At 41.1% G+C, this 20,267-nt stretch overlaps 1 protein-coding gene across 2 annotated transcripts; it reads left to right on the top strand.

Annotated features, from left to right (window-relative positions):
• Positions 1-59: 59 nt before the first annotated feature.
• LOC117521921 (cytochrome b-c1 complex subunit 6, mitochondrial) lies at positions 60-8,164 on the top strand. 2 transcript variants are annotated; one of them, XM_034183286.1, is made up of 4 exons: positions 60-197; positions 5,281-5,322; positions 7,610-7,771; positions 7,882-8,164. In XM_034183286.1, the coding sequence occupies exons 1-4, from the start codon at positions 150-152 to the stop codon at positions 7,912-7,914; spliced, it is 285 nt and encodes a 94-aa protein (XP_034039177.1). In that variant the 5' UTR covers positions 60-149; the 3' UTR covers positions 7,915-8,164. The 2 variants fall into 2 exon arrangements, with proteins under 2 accessions (XP_034039177.1, XP_034039178.1); XM_034183287.1 differs by having other exon boundaries at positions 67-189; positions 5,279-5,322.
• The last annotated feature ends 12,103 nt before the right edge of the window (positions 8,165-20,267 follow it).

The raw sequence follows: 20,267 nt of genomic DNA, 5'->3' as shown, positions 1-20,267 counted from the left end.
ATATCGATAACTGCCGTTAACCAATCGTAAACTTCATCCGATGAGTCGTTACTGATTTCCGTCTGTGCGTGACCTCTCGTCCTCCAGGTAAAGCGCTGCTGCGGTTTTTGTTTCGTCTGACAGGACTTTTTATTTTCAAGGATAAAGTCATGGTTTTAGAAAACAAGATGTTGGTGTTCGGGGAGCCAGACGACAAGGTGATGTCAAACAGACTCACGTGGCTTTGTAATTATCTGTGTGTGCAACTAAAGTTAGTCAGTGTTTGACCCGAGCTGCTAACGTTGCTAACACCGGTGTTTCTTTCAAACACTATGTTATACACTGAACAAAAATATAAACGCAAACGCATTTTTCATGAGCTGAAAAGATCTAAAACATTTTCTGTAGGCACATAAGACCTGTTTCTCTCGAATATTGTTCATAAATCTTTGTTAGTGAGTATTTATTTGAAAGATAATCCATCCCACCTCACAGGTGTGGCATATAAAGATGCTGATTAGACAGCATTATTATTGCACAGGTGTGCCTTTGGCTGGCCACAATAACAGGCTACTTTGAAATGTGCAGTCTTGCCACATTGGGGAGGGCAGAAAACCAGTCAGTATCTGGTGTGACCACCATTTGTCTCATGCAGTGCAACACATCTCCTTCGTAGATCATCAGCCAGACGTCATTGAATGTGAGCATTTACCCACTCAAAGTCAGCTACGACGACAAGCTGAAGTTGAGCTTCCCTGAAACAGTCTCTGTCCGTGTGGCTGGTGCCAGACGGTGTTGGAGGTGAACATGCTGCATGTGGAGGTCCAAGGCTGGTGTGGTTACATGTGGTTTGTGGTTGTGAGGCCGGTTGGATGTACTGCCAGATTCTCTAAAATGCCTTTGGAGATGTCTTATGATACAGAAATAAACATGGGCAACAACTCTGGTGGACATTCCTGGAGTCAATATGCCAATTGTGTGCGCCCTCGAAACTTGAGACATCTGTGGAATTATGCTGAAGTGCTCGCACAGATTTAGACAGATTTGTGAACAATATTTGAGACAAATAGGTGTTTTGTGTATATGGAAAATGTTTTAGATCTTTGAGTTCAACTCATGAAAAGTGGGAGCAAAAACAAAAGTCTTGCATTTATATTTTTGTTCAGTGTAATGTGTTGATTATTTCAAAGTAGCCATACATTTCAGAGCTGCAGAGTGTTATATTAACATGTCACAACATCACATTTTTCCACCGTAACCGAAAATTTCTTCTATTATTTTATTCTCGCAGTGGATTTTGATGAGAATTCTGCCAATCAGATGCAAGCAGCCCGGCTGTAATGTATTTCCGGTCCAGTATAGTGAGAATTCCTGATTTCAGGGTCCCGTGATCCTTTGCACATGTGGAGTGATTCTGGTCACACGCTAACATGGCGTGGCATGGAGATTTGTTGTTTCCTCACAGATATTGAGAAATTAAGGATCTTCTAGAATGGAAATATGGCAGGATGACATGGGTGTGATTCGTACTGGGAGTTGATACTTGATGTTTGAATGTGTTTGGTGACAGCATTTCATGCTGGTTTGCATTTCTTTTCCTTGTGTGTGTGATGAGCAGTGATGTTATTTTAATTGTTAAATGGTGAGTTGAAATGGAACCACTCCAAGGGAGCAGTGGAAGATGGTACCCTGAAAGACTATTCTGTTGTCACTGTAAGTTGATGGAGAGCGGGCGTAAACAGAAATTTCAGCAATCAATCTAGAAACAGCAGCATGGAAAAGGATGTTACAGACAGTTTTAATCAATATATTGGAGAGAACAAATTTGACAGCTTCACAACATTTGAGGAGAGACTCGAGGCTTGTCAAAGGACATGTGATCATTTGTATTTTCAGATCTTTCTAATGTTCATGGAGTTAGGGTTAGGCTTTTATTATCTACTGTGAAAATAGAAAATGTAGTTTTAACTGTACCATGACAGTAGGCCACCACACTCTTCTGACTGCACAGTGAAAACAGCATCATCCTATTTTATTTCACCAATTCACCCAAATGTCTTGCTTTAAAAACTGGCTGTGGATATCGTTATGGTCACCGTAACTATGTGTTGGCACGTTGCTATACTGGGGCTGATGTGACATCCTAAGCCTAATCTTAACCTTAATAACCCAAAAAAAACCAATTTTACAGAGACACATGAACTCAAAGAATAAATTAAACGAGAAATGTTGGGTGATATGAGGGGAGTTAAAAACAAAACAGAGTTTTGTCAGAGAATTGAACCCCCGCCTCCTGCATGACAGGCAGGGAAACTTACAACTGTACTAAGGAGGAGCTAGCAACACCCACTGAGTCACAGAACATCAATTACAGCAACTGCCGTAATTGTTGTTCTAATTCTAAATCTTGGGGCAATTAGCCCCAAGATTTAGAATTACGGCTGCAGTTACTGTAACCACTCACTCACTCATCTACCACTTACTCCAGCTAAGGGTCACGGGGACTAGAGCCTATCCTAGCAGTCATAAGGCGTGAGGCAGGGTACATCCTGGACAGGACGCCAGTCTCTCGCAGGGTCACATAAAGACAAACATCTTCACACCCTGCCCGTACACCTACAGTTCATCTGTGAGGAGACCCTGGGGAAGACCCAGGACTAGGTGGAGAGACTAGGTTCTGAGGCCACACTGGCCTCAGAACACCTCGGGATCCCCCAGTCAGAGGTGGTTAATGTGGACCGGGAAAGGGAAGTTTGAGCTCCCTCATGAGACATTTCCAATTCGAGGAGCTCCAGTTTGAGGACCTCCTGTCCCGTTCGCACGCACACATGTAAACAAAGAAAAGAAAAAAAAATACTGGCTGCCACTGCGGTTCCTCGCGCTCTCTCCCCTCAAACTCTGTCATCATTGTGTTATAAACCCGTCACCATTTGTTTTATTATACAACTGTGTAGTTAATAAAATTATCTTCATGGATGATTAGTTCGCGCACGCATGTGAAGAAAAAAAAAAGTGGCTGCTGCTGCGGTGCTGCTGCTCGCTCTCCCCTCAAACTGTGTCATAATTGTGAAATAAAGGACAAAATGGACATAAGTCCTGCTCACAGGCTTGCTGCCAGAGACAGGACATGTCCACATCAAGTATAACCTCCAGACATCTTCACATCACTACATATTCAGTCCCTGATTGGTAATCGCGGCGCGACAAGACGAAAAAGTTCATATTTTTCAACTTGGGGAGGAGGGCGACGTGACGCAATATCGCGCCACAAGCACGCCAATCGCTCAAAATCGCTTCATTCCTCCAGAGAGGAAGAGTCTGACACATCGGAGGAGTTTTAAGGTTGATATAAGACAGACTTTTGGTTGTGCAGGTAACTTTTTTTTTTCTTTTTTTTTTGTGCAAGTAATTTTTTGTTACTAGCACCAGTGCAAGTAGGTTAAAAAATGTATTTCGACCCCTGACTCTGATTGGCTGTCACCCCTGCCACTCAAAAAAAAGCAAAAAGAAAAATCGAACAGATTGAAACAATGTGACTTTTTAACCTCTTAAAATAGGTCAAGGTTAGCCATATTTGAACTTGTCCAAGGTCTGTGATCCCAAGAATATTCCCTGTTAATTTCAACACTGTGGCAGTAATAAGACTGGACTTGTTACTGAGCACTGATGGACATACACAAAGCCTTTGCAATGCCCAACGGCTATATTTGATGGCCTCGGGTAAAAACTCAGAGGCCATACTATTGACTCTTGTACAACCTAAGGTGACATTTTTTGCCATTTTTGCTGTTTTTAGCCCATAAATCTATTATATTCAGTTGTAGATTGTCCAAACTATACCTTTTTTAATCTTTATGATCAGACAAATGTAGTATACTTTTCAATATGATTGGAGTTTTTTCAATTTTGGCCCCTGTGTAACACTTCATTGACCCCTAACTGGCTACAATGACCACCCTGTGATGGACCAGCAAACATTTTTGTGTAGGCCATGGTAAACTGAGGCTATGTTGTTTAGTCCCCTTCAGTGGTACCAAAAACCTGCTTGGCCCATGGACTATATCAGTTGGGTAGCATTTTGCTGAATCTTGGCAGATGGTATTGCTCTATGCAAATCAGAATTTATTATGTTACATCCATCAGATGTGGTATAGATAAACAGCAGTGAACCAGTTCTATGCCATAATATTGTATCCATTATGTTTGATGTGGTATACTTCATATCATGAGCCATGTTTTCCCTTCCCTGTTGTCTTCTCTTTCCATCGTTCTGGCACAAGTTAACCTTGGGTTCAAAAAATCTTCTTCCAGAAGTAGACAGGGTTTTTTTGTTTTTTTTGAAGATGTCTTATTGTGAAGTTGAATCCGACCTTCCCGTTTTTACGTGTTACCACTCATTTTCACCCTGGTCAGCCCGTGTGAAATCACTGACGGATCATCTCTGATTTGCTTCATACATTCACAAAATTAGATCATTCCTGGTAAAGGGTGAAGCCCCGTACACGTGTGAATCCGTGGCATGAGGATGTAGGTTGGCCAGTTCTTTTCCTCGCTACCTTATACCTTCCCCAACTGTAATTCAGGTAACCTATTTACTGCTGGTAGGCAGCAACCGTTGACCTTGTGCACAGGAGACCAACACTCTACCCACTGAGCCATCACACCCCATTATAATTCGTACACCATACATAATTCAGTCTTCATTGGTTTTTGAGATAATGGGGTCCTGGCAGTGGGGTGTGACACTGATGATTGTCTTTCAGTAAATGTATTTTTAAATATAACTTATTTTTAGCTCACATGTGCCTAATACAGGGCAACAAGGTGAGAGTTAAGTATCCAGTTAAGAGAAGTTGATTAATTGTTGCATGATCACCCAAAAAATTGGCAACAAAGCTTGACATGATCTGGTTTAGAAGAGAAAGTGTAAAACACAACAATGGCTTATAATACTTATAATAAACAACCCCTTTTAAATATACCACAACAAAGCAAATGACCAATCTGATATTTTTGTACAACACCTTGAATTAAAGCTAAAGGTTTACAAACACATCTTGTTTCTTTTTTACTCTGTTGTGATGGTGTACAGAAGCTTAACTACAAAAATTGTCACTGGCCAACTACTTACTGAGCTGACTGTAGATGCACAAAGCAGAACAGACTACACACAAGCAAAATGCTGAGTTGGAGGAAGTGAATACTGAAAACTTTATTTTTGTCTTTTTTCATTCAGATTATGTTGTGGAGATTTTTCTCTGTGGTTAAAGAACATATTTAAAAATAACTGTCATTGTCCAGGAGGAGGATGCACCTGAGGAAGAGGAGGAGGAAGATCTAGTAGTAAGTTTTTTTTTGTTGTTGTTGTGTTTTCCTGCACTGCAGTGCAAACCAGTACAATTTAATAAAGCCAAATACAAACAAAAAACTTCAACAACAAAAATACCATGAAAAGAAAAATGGTAAGTCACGAAAACAAATACAGCTAGATGAATCAAAAATCATGATGAAATGAACAAATGACCAAAATATTAAATACATAAAGAGCAGGGCCCTGCTTCTGACTACAAGTTTCTAACTTGTTCTGTACACTGTGTTTGGATGACTAGTACAGTGCCCGTAGGAAGTTTGTATTCCATCTGAAAATTGAGAGCATGCGCATATAGATATATAGATATATAGATATTTAGATATATATAGATAGATATATAGATAGATAGAGATCTAGATCGATATATAGATAGATAGAGATCTAGATCGAGATCTAGATAGATAGAGATCTAGATCGAGATCTAGATCGAGAGAGATCTAGATCGAGATCTAGATCGAGAGAGATCTAGATCGAGATCTAGATCGAGAGAGATGGTGGTATGGGGCTGTGTTTGAAGGTGAGGTGTACTTACTCTTACATGGTTTTAACAGACAAAGTGTACATTTGTAAAGACATAGTTAACATTGAGATACAAAGACATGCAAATACAGTTATCTTAAGAAAAAGATTGCCATTCATCCAACAAATTCAAATTTATTATTTATATAGCGCCAATTCAGTGAACTCAAGGCGCGTCACACAACATAAAACAACAAAAAACCTGAATTAAAAATTTAAAACACAATAAAAAGACGACCATAAAAGAATACAAGAATAAAAACACAACACTAATGATAAAACAGGGAAAACAAATGAGTCTTTAAACGTGACTTAAAAGTCTCCACAGTATCAGACTGCCGAATGTGTGCCGGGAGATCGTTCCACAGAGCTGGGGCACGGTAGGAGAAAGCTCTGTGCCCAGCAGACTTTTCATTCACCCTGGGAACACACAGAAGTCCTGCACCCTGAGAACGCAGGGCCCGAGCTGGTACATAGGGGCTTACCAGGTCAGCCAGATAAGGAGGTGCAAGTCCATGAACAATTTTATAAACTAATAACAGTACTTTACAATCTGATCTTGCAGCAACTGGAAGCCAGTTCAGGGACGCCAAAATGGGCGTAATGTGGTCAAACTTTCTGCTTTGTGTCAAAAGTCTGGCAGCAGCGTTTTGAACCAGTTGAAGACCCCTAATCCTGGACTGCGGTAAGCCAGAAAATAGAGCATTACAATAGTCCAATCTAGAAGAGAGAAATGCATGAATCAGAGTCTCAGCATCAGCCATAGACAGGATGGGACAAATCTTCGCTATATTTCGCAAATGGAAGAAAGCAGTCCTAGTAATGTCTCTAATGTGGAGATCAAAGGACAGCATAGGATCAAAAATTACTCCATGGTTCCTCACTTTATCCGTATGATGTATAGCACACGAACCTAAGCTAAGTGCTAGCTGATCAAATTGATGCAGATACCTCGCTGGACCAAGAACCATAACTTCAGTCTTATCAGAATTTAAAAGTAGGAAGTTACTAGACATCCAACTTACTGATGCAAGGCAATCTTCCAAAGATTTTATGTGAATGAGATTACCAGCAATTATTGGCATGTACAATTGAGTGTCATCAGCATAGCAATGAAAGGGAATCCCAAAGCGCCGCAGTATATTCCCAAGGGGTGCTACATAAAGGGGAAAAAAGCAGGGGGCCTAAAACGGATCCCTGCGGAACCCCAAACTTCATGTCCCTACGATCAGAGGTGCCGCCATTACACAATACACAGCAAGAACAACTGGACAGGTATGACAACCATGCAAGAGCAGTTCCAGTAATCCCAAAGTGATTCTCCAGCCTATTGAATAAAATATGATGATCCACAGTATCAAACGCAGCACTAAGATCCAGCAGCACCAAGACTGTAGTGGTATGAGTCAATTGTTCGCAAAAGGTCATTCACTACTTTAGTAGGTGCTGTCTCTGTGGAGTGATATTTTCTAAAAGCAGACTGCAGTGGCTCAAAAAGATTATTCTCAGTGAGGTAGTTCACGAGCTGTTGCCAAACCACTTGTTCCAGGATTTTAGAACAAAATGATAGATTTGGTAACATGGTCAGACATGTATACACCTTCACAATTCTTTCCCCTCCTTCAGCCAGTTAGGATCCATCTTTAGCTTGAAGATGGTGTGTGATGATGATCTGATTTTAATTGGGTAAATAAATTGTTCGACTTTTTTTTTTAATGAATGACTGTTTTTCTGTCTCAGGACCCCCTGGACACTGTACGAGAAAAGTGTGAACAATCAGAACACTGCACCCACCTCAAGGAGCTTTTTGAAACCTGTGAAGCTCGGGTCAACTCAAAGTCCAACACAAGAGAAGAGTGCTCAGAAGAACTCTTTGACTTCCTTCATGCACGAGACCATTGTGTAAGTGTGATGGTTAGGGCACTGCCAGCAGGAGACCAGCTCTTGAAATTTCAGGACAAGCTTATTTTCATGCCTTCATTCATGTCCCACTGATGTCATTATTTTCACAGGTCGCACACAGTCTGTTCTCCAAACTCAAATGACCTGCCTGCCCAACGCTGGGAGCTATGGAATCAACTTAACAGCTAAATCTGTCCAAATCTGTCAGTTATTGCTGGCCTGTGTGTTCATGTAACAAGCTTTGTTGGAGCTGGTCTAAAGGTGTCACTTTACGATATTAAACAGCAATAGTATATGCATTGTCAGAAATGACCTAATAAACGCATGTGATTTTGGTGTTTTAAATGGCACTTTTGCCAACAGTTTGGTCACTGAACAATAAATAAAAATGTATTAAAGGGATGTTTCTGATTAAAAGAATTCTGTAAAGCAAATTGGACCAATAGTTACCTTTTTTGTAGTACTGTTATAACTTAATTTACTGTACAAATCCATGATAGCAGTCAGATAAGTTGTTCAAGGTGGCTGCAGGGAGTAATGTAATAGTGCATCCAGAAAGTATTCACAGCACTTCACTTTCTCCACATTTTACCTTATTCCAAAATGGAGTAAATTACACCCCCCCCCCCCCCCCCCCCATTACTCACAACACCCCATACTGACAGCATGAAAAGTATTTATTTATTGCTAATTTATTAAAAAATAAACATTAAAAATCACATGTACATAAGTGTTCACACCCTTTGCTCAGTACTTTGTTGATGCACCTGTGGAAGCAATTACAGCCTCAATTCTTCTTGAATATGATGCCACAAGCTTGGTGCACCTATCTTTGGGCAGTTTTTGGCCATTCCTCTTAGCAGCACCTCAAGAAAAAAATGAATTTAATCCATTTTGGAATAAGGCTGTAACATTAAAAAAAATGTGGAAAAAGTGCAGTGCTGTGAATAGTTTCTAGATGCAGTGTGTGTGTGCGCAGGCGGGCGCACAAATAGCATCAGCCACAAAAATTGAATTGGGTATTGACTGTGTCAATAAGCACAACTACTTGTAACCTGTTTCATGGATTTCATTGCCACCTCACATAGCCGCAGCATATATGAAAATGTGCATGGAGGAAGATAATGTTGGTGTGACATGATCAAGCGCTTTTATTTTTTTAACTTGTCAATTCCGATATTTCATCACAAAAGATGGATGTGTAATACATGTAGGGGACTAGTGTGGGAAAGCAGGGTGGATTATCAGTTTGTAACTTTGCTCAAAGCTGTACTTTAAGCGTCTCAAATTTTTTGAGATATTGTAGAGTGATTACCGGTTTTACTGTGTATTCCTTCTGAATATTGATAATGAAAGATGAGTGTTTGGAATAGGTCATCCCAGTACGTCCCTCACTTATAGCGGGTTGAATGTTCTGAAAAAGATTCTGATAGATTCAGTCTGAAAAAGTAAACATGTCTTTAATTATCCATTTAGATTAGAATTCAGGCTCAGTCTGCAAATATGCTGTTATACTATGAAACGTTAAGCAGTTAACTATGCTTATTTCCAGTGTGGAAGGTCCCCGGTTCAAGGCTACCCCTGTCCATTCTCTAGCTTCACTATCTGGGATGGACTTGGAGTAGAGCCGCTGCTTCTTCTTTACATGAGGATGAGGATGCCCCCTGGTCGTCTCCCTCGGGAGGCCTTCCAGGCACATCCAACCGGCAGGAGGCAGTAGAGAAGACCCAGGACATGCTGGAGAAATATTTCCCAGCTGGCTTAGGAATGCCTTGGGATCCCCCGGGGATGAGAGACAGGACTTGGCTGGGGATAGGGAAGTGAGGGAAGAGCTGCTGGCTCTGCTGCCACTGGGACCCGGACCAGTGGCTGAAAATGAATGACTGAATGAATAAATGAAGAGTGCTTGACTGACACCTGCAGCACCTACAGAGAAAAAAATATAAGGCAATGCTAAAATACCCTCAGCCATATGAGCATGTACGGTGTCTGCAGGAGGGAACGCGTGTGCACATACATGAGCTTTTGAAAAGACCAGTAGTTGCCTTTGTGTTTGATGTGCATGCACACAGACTTCCACGAGATGTCTTACAAATCACTCCAGATGTGCCATCAGGTTACAAAAGCAAAGTTTTTGCTTTTAGAAATGTTTATCTCTCACTAGCTATTACATAATGCATGAGAAACATGTTAGATTTATACAAAAAATGCAGTGGTTTCGGAGCGGATTCCACCAGTCACGTCACGGTGCCTCTCTACTCTAATTGGTTGTCACCCCAGCCCCCCAAAAAGTGGATTTGCATGATTACAAGGATAAAAATAGGAAACTATGTGACTTTTTAACCTCTTAAAATAGGTCAAGGTCAGCCATCTTTGAACGTGTCCAAGATCTGTGTACCAAGAATGTTCCCTGTGATTTTGAAGGCCCTGGCAGTAATACAACTGGACTTAATGCTGAGCATGGACTGACGAACAGATGGATGGACACAAAGCCTTTGCAATACCCAATGGCCATATTTTGATGGCCTCAGGTAAAAACATAGCTCTTTATTCCTCACCTTTCTGCCATTTACATTATAGGCCGGTCAATTAATCTAAATTAAGCTTATTTTGACAGCAGTAATTAGAATCTAAAAGCCTAAAGGGTGGAGCCTGCACACTATGCACAAGCTTGAACATTAACTTGCCTGACATGACCCAGGTGTTCCCTTACTTTCATGTTTTTCTCTTTATATCTGCAGGAAATCCATCTGTTTTACATCAGATTGATCTTTTTTCCATCCATAAGCACGATATCCTGTCATTTTGAAACTTTTAGGAGAGTAAACTCATGAATCTAACAACCATCTGCGTTGAGATGATGTACAATGATCAATGCAACATTTCTCTGGAGTTGGTAACACTGCACCTGTCAGTCAAACCCCTGGGACATGAATGGTGTCACTCAATATGGAGGCACTCCGCAGGAACCCAGCAACTGGAAAAGGCCAAACGCACGCGGCACCCATGTCTCACCTGGCTGCTGCAGACAGCCAGCTCCTATCAAGAGGCAGGATGAACCACTTCATTGGCTGAGTTGTTGGAAACCAGGAAACAGGGCAGTTCGTAGAGCGGTGGATGCAGTAACGTTCAACACAAGCATTTGTTCCCAGGACTGACCTGACTGTAAAGCTGTGATCAGTTTTAAGTCTAAAATGGTTGAAAATTAAGATTCTGACATTTCCATATACCTATACTCTGTATATATACCTATGTACATATACCTATGCCCTGTGACAGACTGACAGGGTGTCCAGGGTTTACATCTCCTCTCACCCAGTGACAGTTGAGATGGGCTCCCGTGACCATCAGCTGGAATAAGTCAGTTCGGGTCATGGATGGATGTTTATATCTAAACACTAGGGGGCGCTGCACACTATGACCAACTATATATGTTTGTTGTACACCAAGAAGGAAATCCTGCTGTCATACCTTTCCCCAAGTATGTTTTGTTTTTCTTTTTTTTTTTCTTTTTTTACAGGAGAATCTGATCTGTAAAACCAGCATCATTGGTGGGATTGGAGCTGGGCTACCAATATGTAGACCTGGGTTAGATTCCCAGTTGTATGAGGAGCAATTGGAAAGTTTTGAGCCTGACCCAGAAAAACAGGGCATGGTTCAACAATTTTTGCATTCTGAGAAACCAACATTTCACCCAGTGCGTCAGAATTATACACACTTAAGATATGCTGGAATCTCAGAACACAAAAGATGGAGAACATCAAGCTCAAAACTTCTCAATCACCCCTCATACCAGTCTGAATTTATGTCTCCTCCTTTAGCTTTGCATTTTATATCACCACTTATACAGCTTCATGATGAAGTGGTATAGAGGAGGATTTTCTTAAAAAGACCTGAAAGTTTAGTGACAAAATGCCAGAAGGAGCATCTGAGATGCAAGCCTGGATTTGATCTATTTTGGTGAAAGAAAATCCTTCTCTGCTCTACTCCACTATGAAGATAAGGGTGGTGATGCTAAGTTTGCATTGTGCACAATTTCTCTAATCACAGTGGTGGGCACAGATAGCCAAAAAATTAACTTCGATAACAGATAACTGAAAAGTTATCTTTGATAAAGATAAACCACTCAAAAATGTATCAGAAGTTACAGATAACCGATAAATTCCAGTATCGTCTCTGGTACATTTGCAACTACTAAAAAGCTGAATTTGAGTTTCAACACCACGATCGCTTTTGGAAGCATCAAAAGTGACAGACCCAAACAATGAACCCACACTTCTATGTTTGAACATCCTGCCCCCTGCTGGCAACTCTTATTTACTACACAGCTTCCAGCACAGAAGCACCCTGAGAACAGACACAAAGCCAGCTCTCTACCAATAACAATGCTCCAGTCAGGCAGAGGTCTTGGAAAATAAAGTCATGCTGACTTATGGGTTTGGTGTGAATACTGATAGAATAACTCTATTAATGTCAATTCTGTCATTTGTACAAAGTTAAAATATAACATATCTTTTAATGTTGAATAATGCACTAATTCTGAGGTTTTGTAACAAACAAGAGATCGCAAAGGATTCTGGGTAAAAGTGCCTCTGCTAAACACTGATTGGTTCAGTCTATTATTTAAACCAACACATTAATGTGACGTGTGTTGTGTGTTGGTGTTTACAGATAAATGTGCTTTTGTAAAATATTCCATTTTTATTTGTAAAAACAGGCATTTTTACAGAGCCCTGGGAGTGTCATCGCAAAATTTTTTGCATGTGGAGAGAATGTGCGCATGTTTTATGATGTTGTAAAACGTGCACTCAATATTGTCTTGACACATAAATGTTGGCTTTACACTGTGCGAGTTTTGGCCCTTTTTCAGATGATTTTTCATTTGTGCGAGAATTTTTGGACCGAGTTTCAGGTTAATCGCGCGTCCTGCATCGTGTAGTGTACATGGAGTAATGAGCTACTTTTAACATTTCATGACCACCTACTGATCGCCGGCCGTATGGTGGAATGAAAATCAAACCTGTTTGATATTATTCTGGTCGGCCGTCGTGAGGGTATCCTGCTGCTGAAGAGCTACAAGCGTCCAACTGCTCGCACTGTTCATGTGCAAACACCGCAGAGCTATCTTGTAATGTTTTTTGTTGTTTTGTTTTTAAACTTTGATGTCTCCCATCGAGAGTTTTTGTAAATTAAGTTTGAAAAAAAAGCTTACATTTTGCTTCTGGAAACACGAGTTTGACGTGTGGTTTTTGAACGTACAATGTGTGTGAACATAAATCGGGCGCTCTGAACTTTTACACCATGCTCCTCTGTGGTACAGGTTGAACTGAAACCGAGTACAGTGATTAAAATATACGGTGTCTGCTCAGCTTCAGGACGAATACTGCCATGAACTGCCATGAACTACTGGCCAGTAGATGGCAGTAGAGGTGTTTTGCTGTGGCGCCATGCCATGAGCGGCTGGGTGCCGACGCGCGAATCCGTCCGTACGTCTTTCATTACAAAATCTCCTTTAACAGTGGAATGTCCGGAAAAACTGCTGATCCCGAGCTCTTCTGAAACTTCTGTTCTCTCACGACGTCCTGGGTCAACAGATGCTTAAATTTCGAAGTTTTCAGTTGGAAACAGGCTGACGACGGCGGCTCGGAGCGCGGCGTGCCCTACGGCTCCGGGGGGAGTCCTTAAAGCGACAGTAACACTCCATAATCTCTCATCAGCCGTTAAAATTTTCACCGAAAACCGTCTGAATTTATCGAATGGTGTCCACTTCGATGTGCCTCACAGTTTCTGAAAAAATTTTGATAAAGCAAAGCGCCAGTCTCTGAGCCATTCCTGAACAATGAAAAAAAAGACGAGAGGGCTGGACCACTCCTCACTCAAAGCCTGCCCACAGGCGAATGACGCAACCGACAGGCGTGGAAAAACTCATGCATGCGCACAAGGGTTCAAGGCTGGCTGATGTAATCGCACGTGATTCAAATCCATATAGTTTTTGAAAAAAATAAAAAGGACCGTTACTTTGACAGACCTCGTACAAACGCAAATATAATAACGTCTATAAACCCAGAGAATATATTCACGAGAGTTTTAGGCACTAGAGTTTAATGCTGTTGTCCGTGGAGCCTGAACAGAGTGTCTGAAAGCATTTGTCCTGTCGTGAACATATTGAGATTACCGTATCCTACCCATAATGCACTGCCCCTTATGGAAAAAATCTATATGTAATTCTATAGGAATGACCTATAGGTTGCTATAGGCTAGGCTATAGAATTTCCGTGGACAAGCCTATAGAGAAACCTATAGGCCGCCATAGAGAAACCTATAAGTGCCTATAGGCAATTGGGACATTTCACCTATAGGCCCTCTATAGGCAGTCCTATAGGATAGCTATAAAGGCCCGCAGGCCAACCCATAGGATCTCTAAGAACCTATAGGCCGGCCTATAGAATTTCTATCAGAACCTATAGGATCTTTGTAGGAGCTTATAGGCCAACCTATAGGATCTCTATAACAATCTATAGGCCAGTCTATAGCATTTCTACCAGAACCTATAGGCCAACCTATAGGATCTCTATAGGAACCTACAAGTCATAATGCCATATAAAATATACAAAGGATAATGGGAACAATTAAACATTTAAATATAAAGTTTATTTCACAAATACACAAAAAGTGACAAAATGTAACTTTTTCTTGGATGAAATATTGAACATTAACTTTAGGGCAAGCCTTTAATGGCCGTTTTGACTGGTTGAACATCAGGAGAACGGGTCTGTTCTTTGATATAATCTGCATATGTAAAATAAATGAATAAATAAAATCTGTAATTTGTGGATGCAGCATACAGATAAAAGCAAAACTAACCAGCATAGGGTTTAACAGCAATTAAAACAGTTATTCAAAAATAATTTTTCAAGAAATATTAGTTAAAAATTATACCACCAGTTCCCAAAGCTGGGGAAAAACATTACCATATTTCCTCTATTAGAAGCGCATGGGCTTACGTAAATAACGGGTGTTTTATGGTCAAAATTAGTAATATTTTAATATTTCTGTATCGGAAGAATTAAATTTTTGGTCTAGGTGCGCCTCTAATAGAGCAAATATATTATATGTAAGGCATTGCATTAATAATGTTATTGTTATGCCAGTTAACTTACCAATTATTAACTCTACACCGGGCAGCTTCTTTTTGGCTCTCACATCTTTAAAAGCGTTGCTCTTCTTTCCAGTGAGGGAAGATGATTGTAGCACTTCTGGTGTGAGAATCATCCACAGCAGGGTGTTTGTGTATTCTTTAACTTTTTTTTTTTTTTTGCATTTAGTAACCTCTTTTGCCAAACTGTTATGGCCACCCCTGGCCACAAACTTACCTGAAATTAAAAGACACTAGGTTAGGCACAAAATAAAGCTTGAGATGATGTACGAGGTCTGTGATAACAGTAACAGACATTATTTTTTTCAAAAACCATATGGATTTGAATCACGTGTGATTACATCAGACATGCTTGAACTCTCGTAGCCATGCGAGAGTTTTTTCACGCCTGTCGGTTACGTCATTCGCCTGTGGGCAGTCTTTGAGTGAGGAGTGGCCCCCCCTCTCGTCGTTTTTTCATTGTTTAGGAATGGCTCAGACTGCTGCTTTGTTTGATAAAATTTTTTTCAAAAACTGTAAGGCACAACTGAGTGGACACCATTCGATAAATTCAGCTGGTTTTCGGTAAAAATTTTAATGGCTGATGAGAGATTTTGGTCTAGTAGTGTCGCTTTAAGGACGGCCCACGGTGCCTGACGGCGATCTACGCTTCGAGGCGGCAGCGTCTCGCCATTTCAAGTTGAAAACTTCCACATTTCAGGCTCTGTTGACCCAGTAAGTCGTCAGAGAACAGAACTTTCAGAAGAAGTCGGCATGAGGAGTTTATTCGGACATTCCATTGTTAACGGACATTTTGTAATGAAAGAACGTGCGGGCAGAGTCGCATGTCAGGCCGGACCCGACCGCGGGGGGTCGCCACAGGAAAAACACCTCCGTTGGAAACCTTAACGGGCAAGTTGGAACATGCCCAAACTGTTAAACAATTTCTCAGTTACTCACTTGTTGAAAGCCATCTAAAGCCGCCTGAATTTTACAAATGGTTTTCAACACGGAGGTGTTTTTCCTGTCGCGGCGCACACCGATTCACCGAGACGTCACGGAAACGACTCGGCGAATTTGCGCGCACGTCTTTCATTACAAAATGTCCTTAAACAGTGGAATGTCTGCATAAAGTCCTCATGCCGGCCTCTTCTGAATCTTCTCTGTTCTCTCACGACGTCCTGGGTGAATTAAGCCTTAAATTAGAATGTTTTCAGGTCGAAACAGGCCGACGACGGCGCTTCCAAGCGCCGACGACGCGCGACGTCCCGCTCCGTGGGAAGTCCTTACACCGACAGAAACACCCCATAATCTCTCATCAGCCGTTAAACTTTTCACCGAAAACCAGCTTAATTTCTCGAATAGTGTCCACTCGGATATTCCTCACAGGTCCAGAAAAAATTTTGATAAAGCAACGCACGCCGTCCGCAGTGGCTATTCAGACAAAGATTCCGACGGGCGGGGTGGAGCACTCCTCACTCAAGGCCTGCCCGCAGGCGAATGACGTCACCGACACGCATGAAAAAACTCACGCATGCGCACGAGGGTTCATGCTTGTCTGACGTAAAAACATGAATCAAATCCATTTATTTTTTGAAAAAAATAAAAAGGACAGCTTTTTTCATCACAGACCTCGTATAACAGTAAAAAGTTTCCTACAACAAACAGTATACAAAGCATTGTCCAGAATAAGAAAAACATCCTTTTTTCACCATGGAGGCTTGATGTGCACAAATGGAAGAAAAAATATTATTGCCTGGTTTAATTTTGAATATTTCATTATTATTGTCTTTTTTTTCCTCTCTTATTAACTGACCAAAATGAAAGACAACTCAATAGCAGTGACTTTTTTTTTTTTTAATCTGGTACGTGTTATCAGTAAATTGCACCAAGTAAATATACTCAACAAAAATATAAATGCAACACTTTTGGTTTTGCTCCCATTTTGTATGAGATGAACTCAAAGATCTAAAACTTTTCCCACATACACAATATCACCATTTCCCTCAAATATTGTTCACAAACCAGTCTAAATCTGTGATAGTGAGCACTTCTCCTTTGCTGAGATAATCCATCCCACGTCACAGGTGCCATATCAAGATGCTGATTAGACACCATGATTAGTGCACAGGTGTGCCTTAGACTGTCCACAATAAAAGGTCACTCTGAAAGGTGCAGTTTTATCACAGCACAATGCCACAGGGAGCGTGCAATTGGCATGCTGACAGCAGGAATGTCAACCAGAGCTGTTGCTCGTGTATTGAATGTTCATTTCTCTACCATAAGCCGTCTCCAAAGGCGTTTCAGAGAATTTGGCAGTACATCCAACCAGCCTCACAACCGCAGACCACGTGTAACCACACCAGCCCAGGACCTCCACATCCAGCATGTTCACCTCCAAGATCATCTGAGACCAGCCACTCGGACAGCTGCTGAAACAATCGGTTTTCATAACCAAAGAATTTCTGCACAAACTGTCAGAAACCGTCTCAGGGAAGCTCATCTGCATGCTCGTCGTCCTCATCGGGGTCTCGACCTGACTCCAGTTCGTCGTCATAACCGACTTGAGTGGGCAAATGCTCACATTCGCTGGTGTTTGGCACGTTGGAGAGGTGTTCTCTTCACGGATGAATCCTTGTTCACACTGTCCAGGGCAGATGGCAGACAGCGTGTGTGGCGTCGTGTTGGTGAGCGGTTTTCTGATGTCAATGTTATGGATCAAGTGGCCCATGGTGGCGGTGGTGTTATGGTATGGGCAGGTGTCTGTTATGGACGAAGAACACAGGTGCATTTTATTGATGGGATTTTGAATGCACAGAGATACCGTGACGAGATCCTGAGGCCCATTGTTGTGCCATACATCCAAGATCACCTCACGTTGCAGCAGGATAATGCACGGCCCCATGTTGCAAGGATCTGTACACAATTCTTGGAAGCTGGAAATGTCCCAGTTCTTGCATGGCCGGCATACTCACCGGACATGTCACCCATTGAGCATGTTTGGGATGCTCTGGACCGGCGTATACGACAGCGTGTACCAGTTCCTGCCAATATCCAGCAACTTCGCACAGCCATTGAAGAGGAGTGGACCAACATTCCACAGGCCACAATTGACAACCTGATCAACTCTATGCGAAGGAGATGTGTTGCACCGCATGAGGCAAATGGTGGTCACACCAGATACTGACTGGTATCCCCCCAATAAAACAAAACTGCACCTTTCAGAGTGGCCTTTTATTGTGGACAGTCTAAGGCACACCTGTGCACTAATCATGGTGTCTAATCAGCATCTTGATATGGCACACCTGTGAGGTGGGATGGATTATCTCAGCAAAGGAAAAGTGCTCACTATCACAGATTTAGACTGGTTTGTGAACAATATTTGAGGGAAATGGTGATAGTGTATGTGGAAAAAGTTTTAGATCTTTGAGTTCATCTCATACAAAATGGGAGCAAAACCAAAAGTGTTGTTTATATTTTTGTTGAGTGTAATTTGGCTTTTTGCACATAACATGATTTTTGTTCACAATTGACCCCCCCCCCCCCCCCCATAAGAAAGCAAATATACTTGTATGTGTGCACACATTTATCCTTATGCTAAAGAAAAAACAGAATTCCAATATATGTGGAGGTGCCACTTTAAATTTGACACAATGTATGTACATTTATTGTCTTTTTTTACATCATTGGCACACATAAATGCAACAAGGGAGTTAAGTCCAGCTGTAAACAAATGCAGATTGTTTAATAATTATACAAAGTCAAAATGATTGACACTATTGCCACTGGGTGTTTTATGAGTTAAAAAGGGCAATGGGGTGCTCACCAATGCAATATGCATGCTCTTCCATTACTTCATCATCATCATCTTCACTCTAACAGAATAATAATGATTAATTTAACCCTACTGAAATATATTTTTTTTAAAAAGAGTTGCAATGATAAATAAAGCAAGCAAAGAACAATAAGAATTGTAGATGTAGCTTACCTCAGGACTCAAAATACATTCTTCTTGTGAAGCCGCTGGGGTGTGTACATGTGTGGTAAAAAGAACAGTTTAATATGATGTGTATGTAAAGCACGGCAGTAAATGTACTTTATCTCTATATACTATTATACCATTTCACATTGATGATTCAAGAAGCAAATATAGAAAACGGTACCTGCAATAGTGGATGGTCATCTTCTGAGGACGAGTCAAACCTTGAGTTTTTCACTCTCACCCTTTTCTGATTTGGTGACTGCAAACATACATTTGTGTTCTTTGCATACTTATTTGCAGTGTGGCGCAAGCTTGGAAGATCATCTGAAATAGAAGGTACATGAATGTTAATTCTTTAAGGTATTAGGATCTGAAATTAAATTATTTTCACCACATTTTGCATGTTTAGAATCTAAATATATACTTCTGTGAAAACCTAAGTGTAACATACTGAGTTGAAAATGTCAAACAAATTTTCAGACCAATTTGCATACTTAATAAGCAATGTGTTGAACTTGAACACACACACACATATATATATATACACGAGGTCTGTCCATAACGTATCGTACCTTTTTATTTTTTTTTAAACTATATGGATTTGATTCATATGTTTTCACGTCAGACAAGCTTGAACCCTTGTGCGCATGCATGAGTTTTTTCACGCCTGTCGGTGACATCATTCGCCTGTGATCCCGCCCCGTCGTAGGATTTTCATTGTCTGGAAATGGCGGAATGATTTGGGGTTTTTTTTCCCCATCAGAATTTTTTCAGAAGCTGTTAGAGACTGGCACCTGGAAACTATTCAAAAAATGTATCTGGCTTTCTGTGAAAATTTTACGGGCTTCACAGAGAATAAGGTCTGGTAGTACAGCTTTAAGGACCCCTTTAAGGACGCTGAGTGCGCTGCGCTCCGAGCTGCGACGACACGGCACAAGCCACCGGACCATTTCTGAGCTGATGGCTCTGTGGATACAAGACTGTCGTGTGCTCTTTCTCTGGTTATCACAAGAGCTGGACATCAGCCATTTTCCGGCAGATTTCACTTTTAACAAGAGATTTTGTCATGGAAAGCCGCGCGGAGGCTTCGCGCGTCACGACCGATTCGCTTTGGAAGCGAGACAAAGGAATACCTCCGTTTCGGCGTGCCAGAGGACAAGTTTGGACATGTCTATCTCGGCTTTCAATGCTTACCAGTCCAGTAAGTATCAGTGAAATTGTGCACTGGGCACAGCATGTGCTCACTAAAACCTTAAAAATTAACACATTACTTTAAAACTAAAATATATATCTGATATTTTCACTTTATAAAACTTCAGACTTGACAGGAATTTTAAATAACTTGTAGAAAATTAGTTTGGTTAAAATTTGAGTTAAAA

The sequence above is a fragment of the Thalassophryne amazonica genome, chromosome 12 (genome assembly GCF_902500255.1).
Source record: "Thalassophryne amazonica chromosome 12, fThaAma1.1, whole genome shotgun sequence".
NCBI lineage: Eukaryota > Metazoa > Chordata > Actinopteri > Batrachoidiformes > Batrachoididae > Thalassophryne > Thalassophryne amazonica.
The sequence above is the reverse complement of the archived record's forward strand: the minus strand, read 5'-3'. Positions and strand labels throughout refer to the sequence as shown.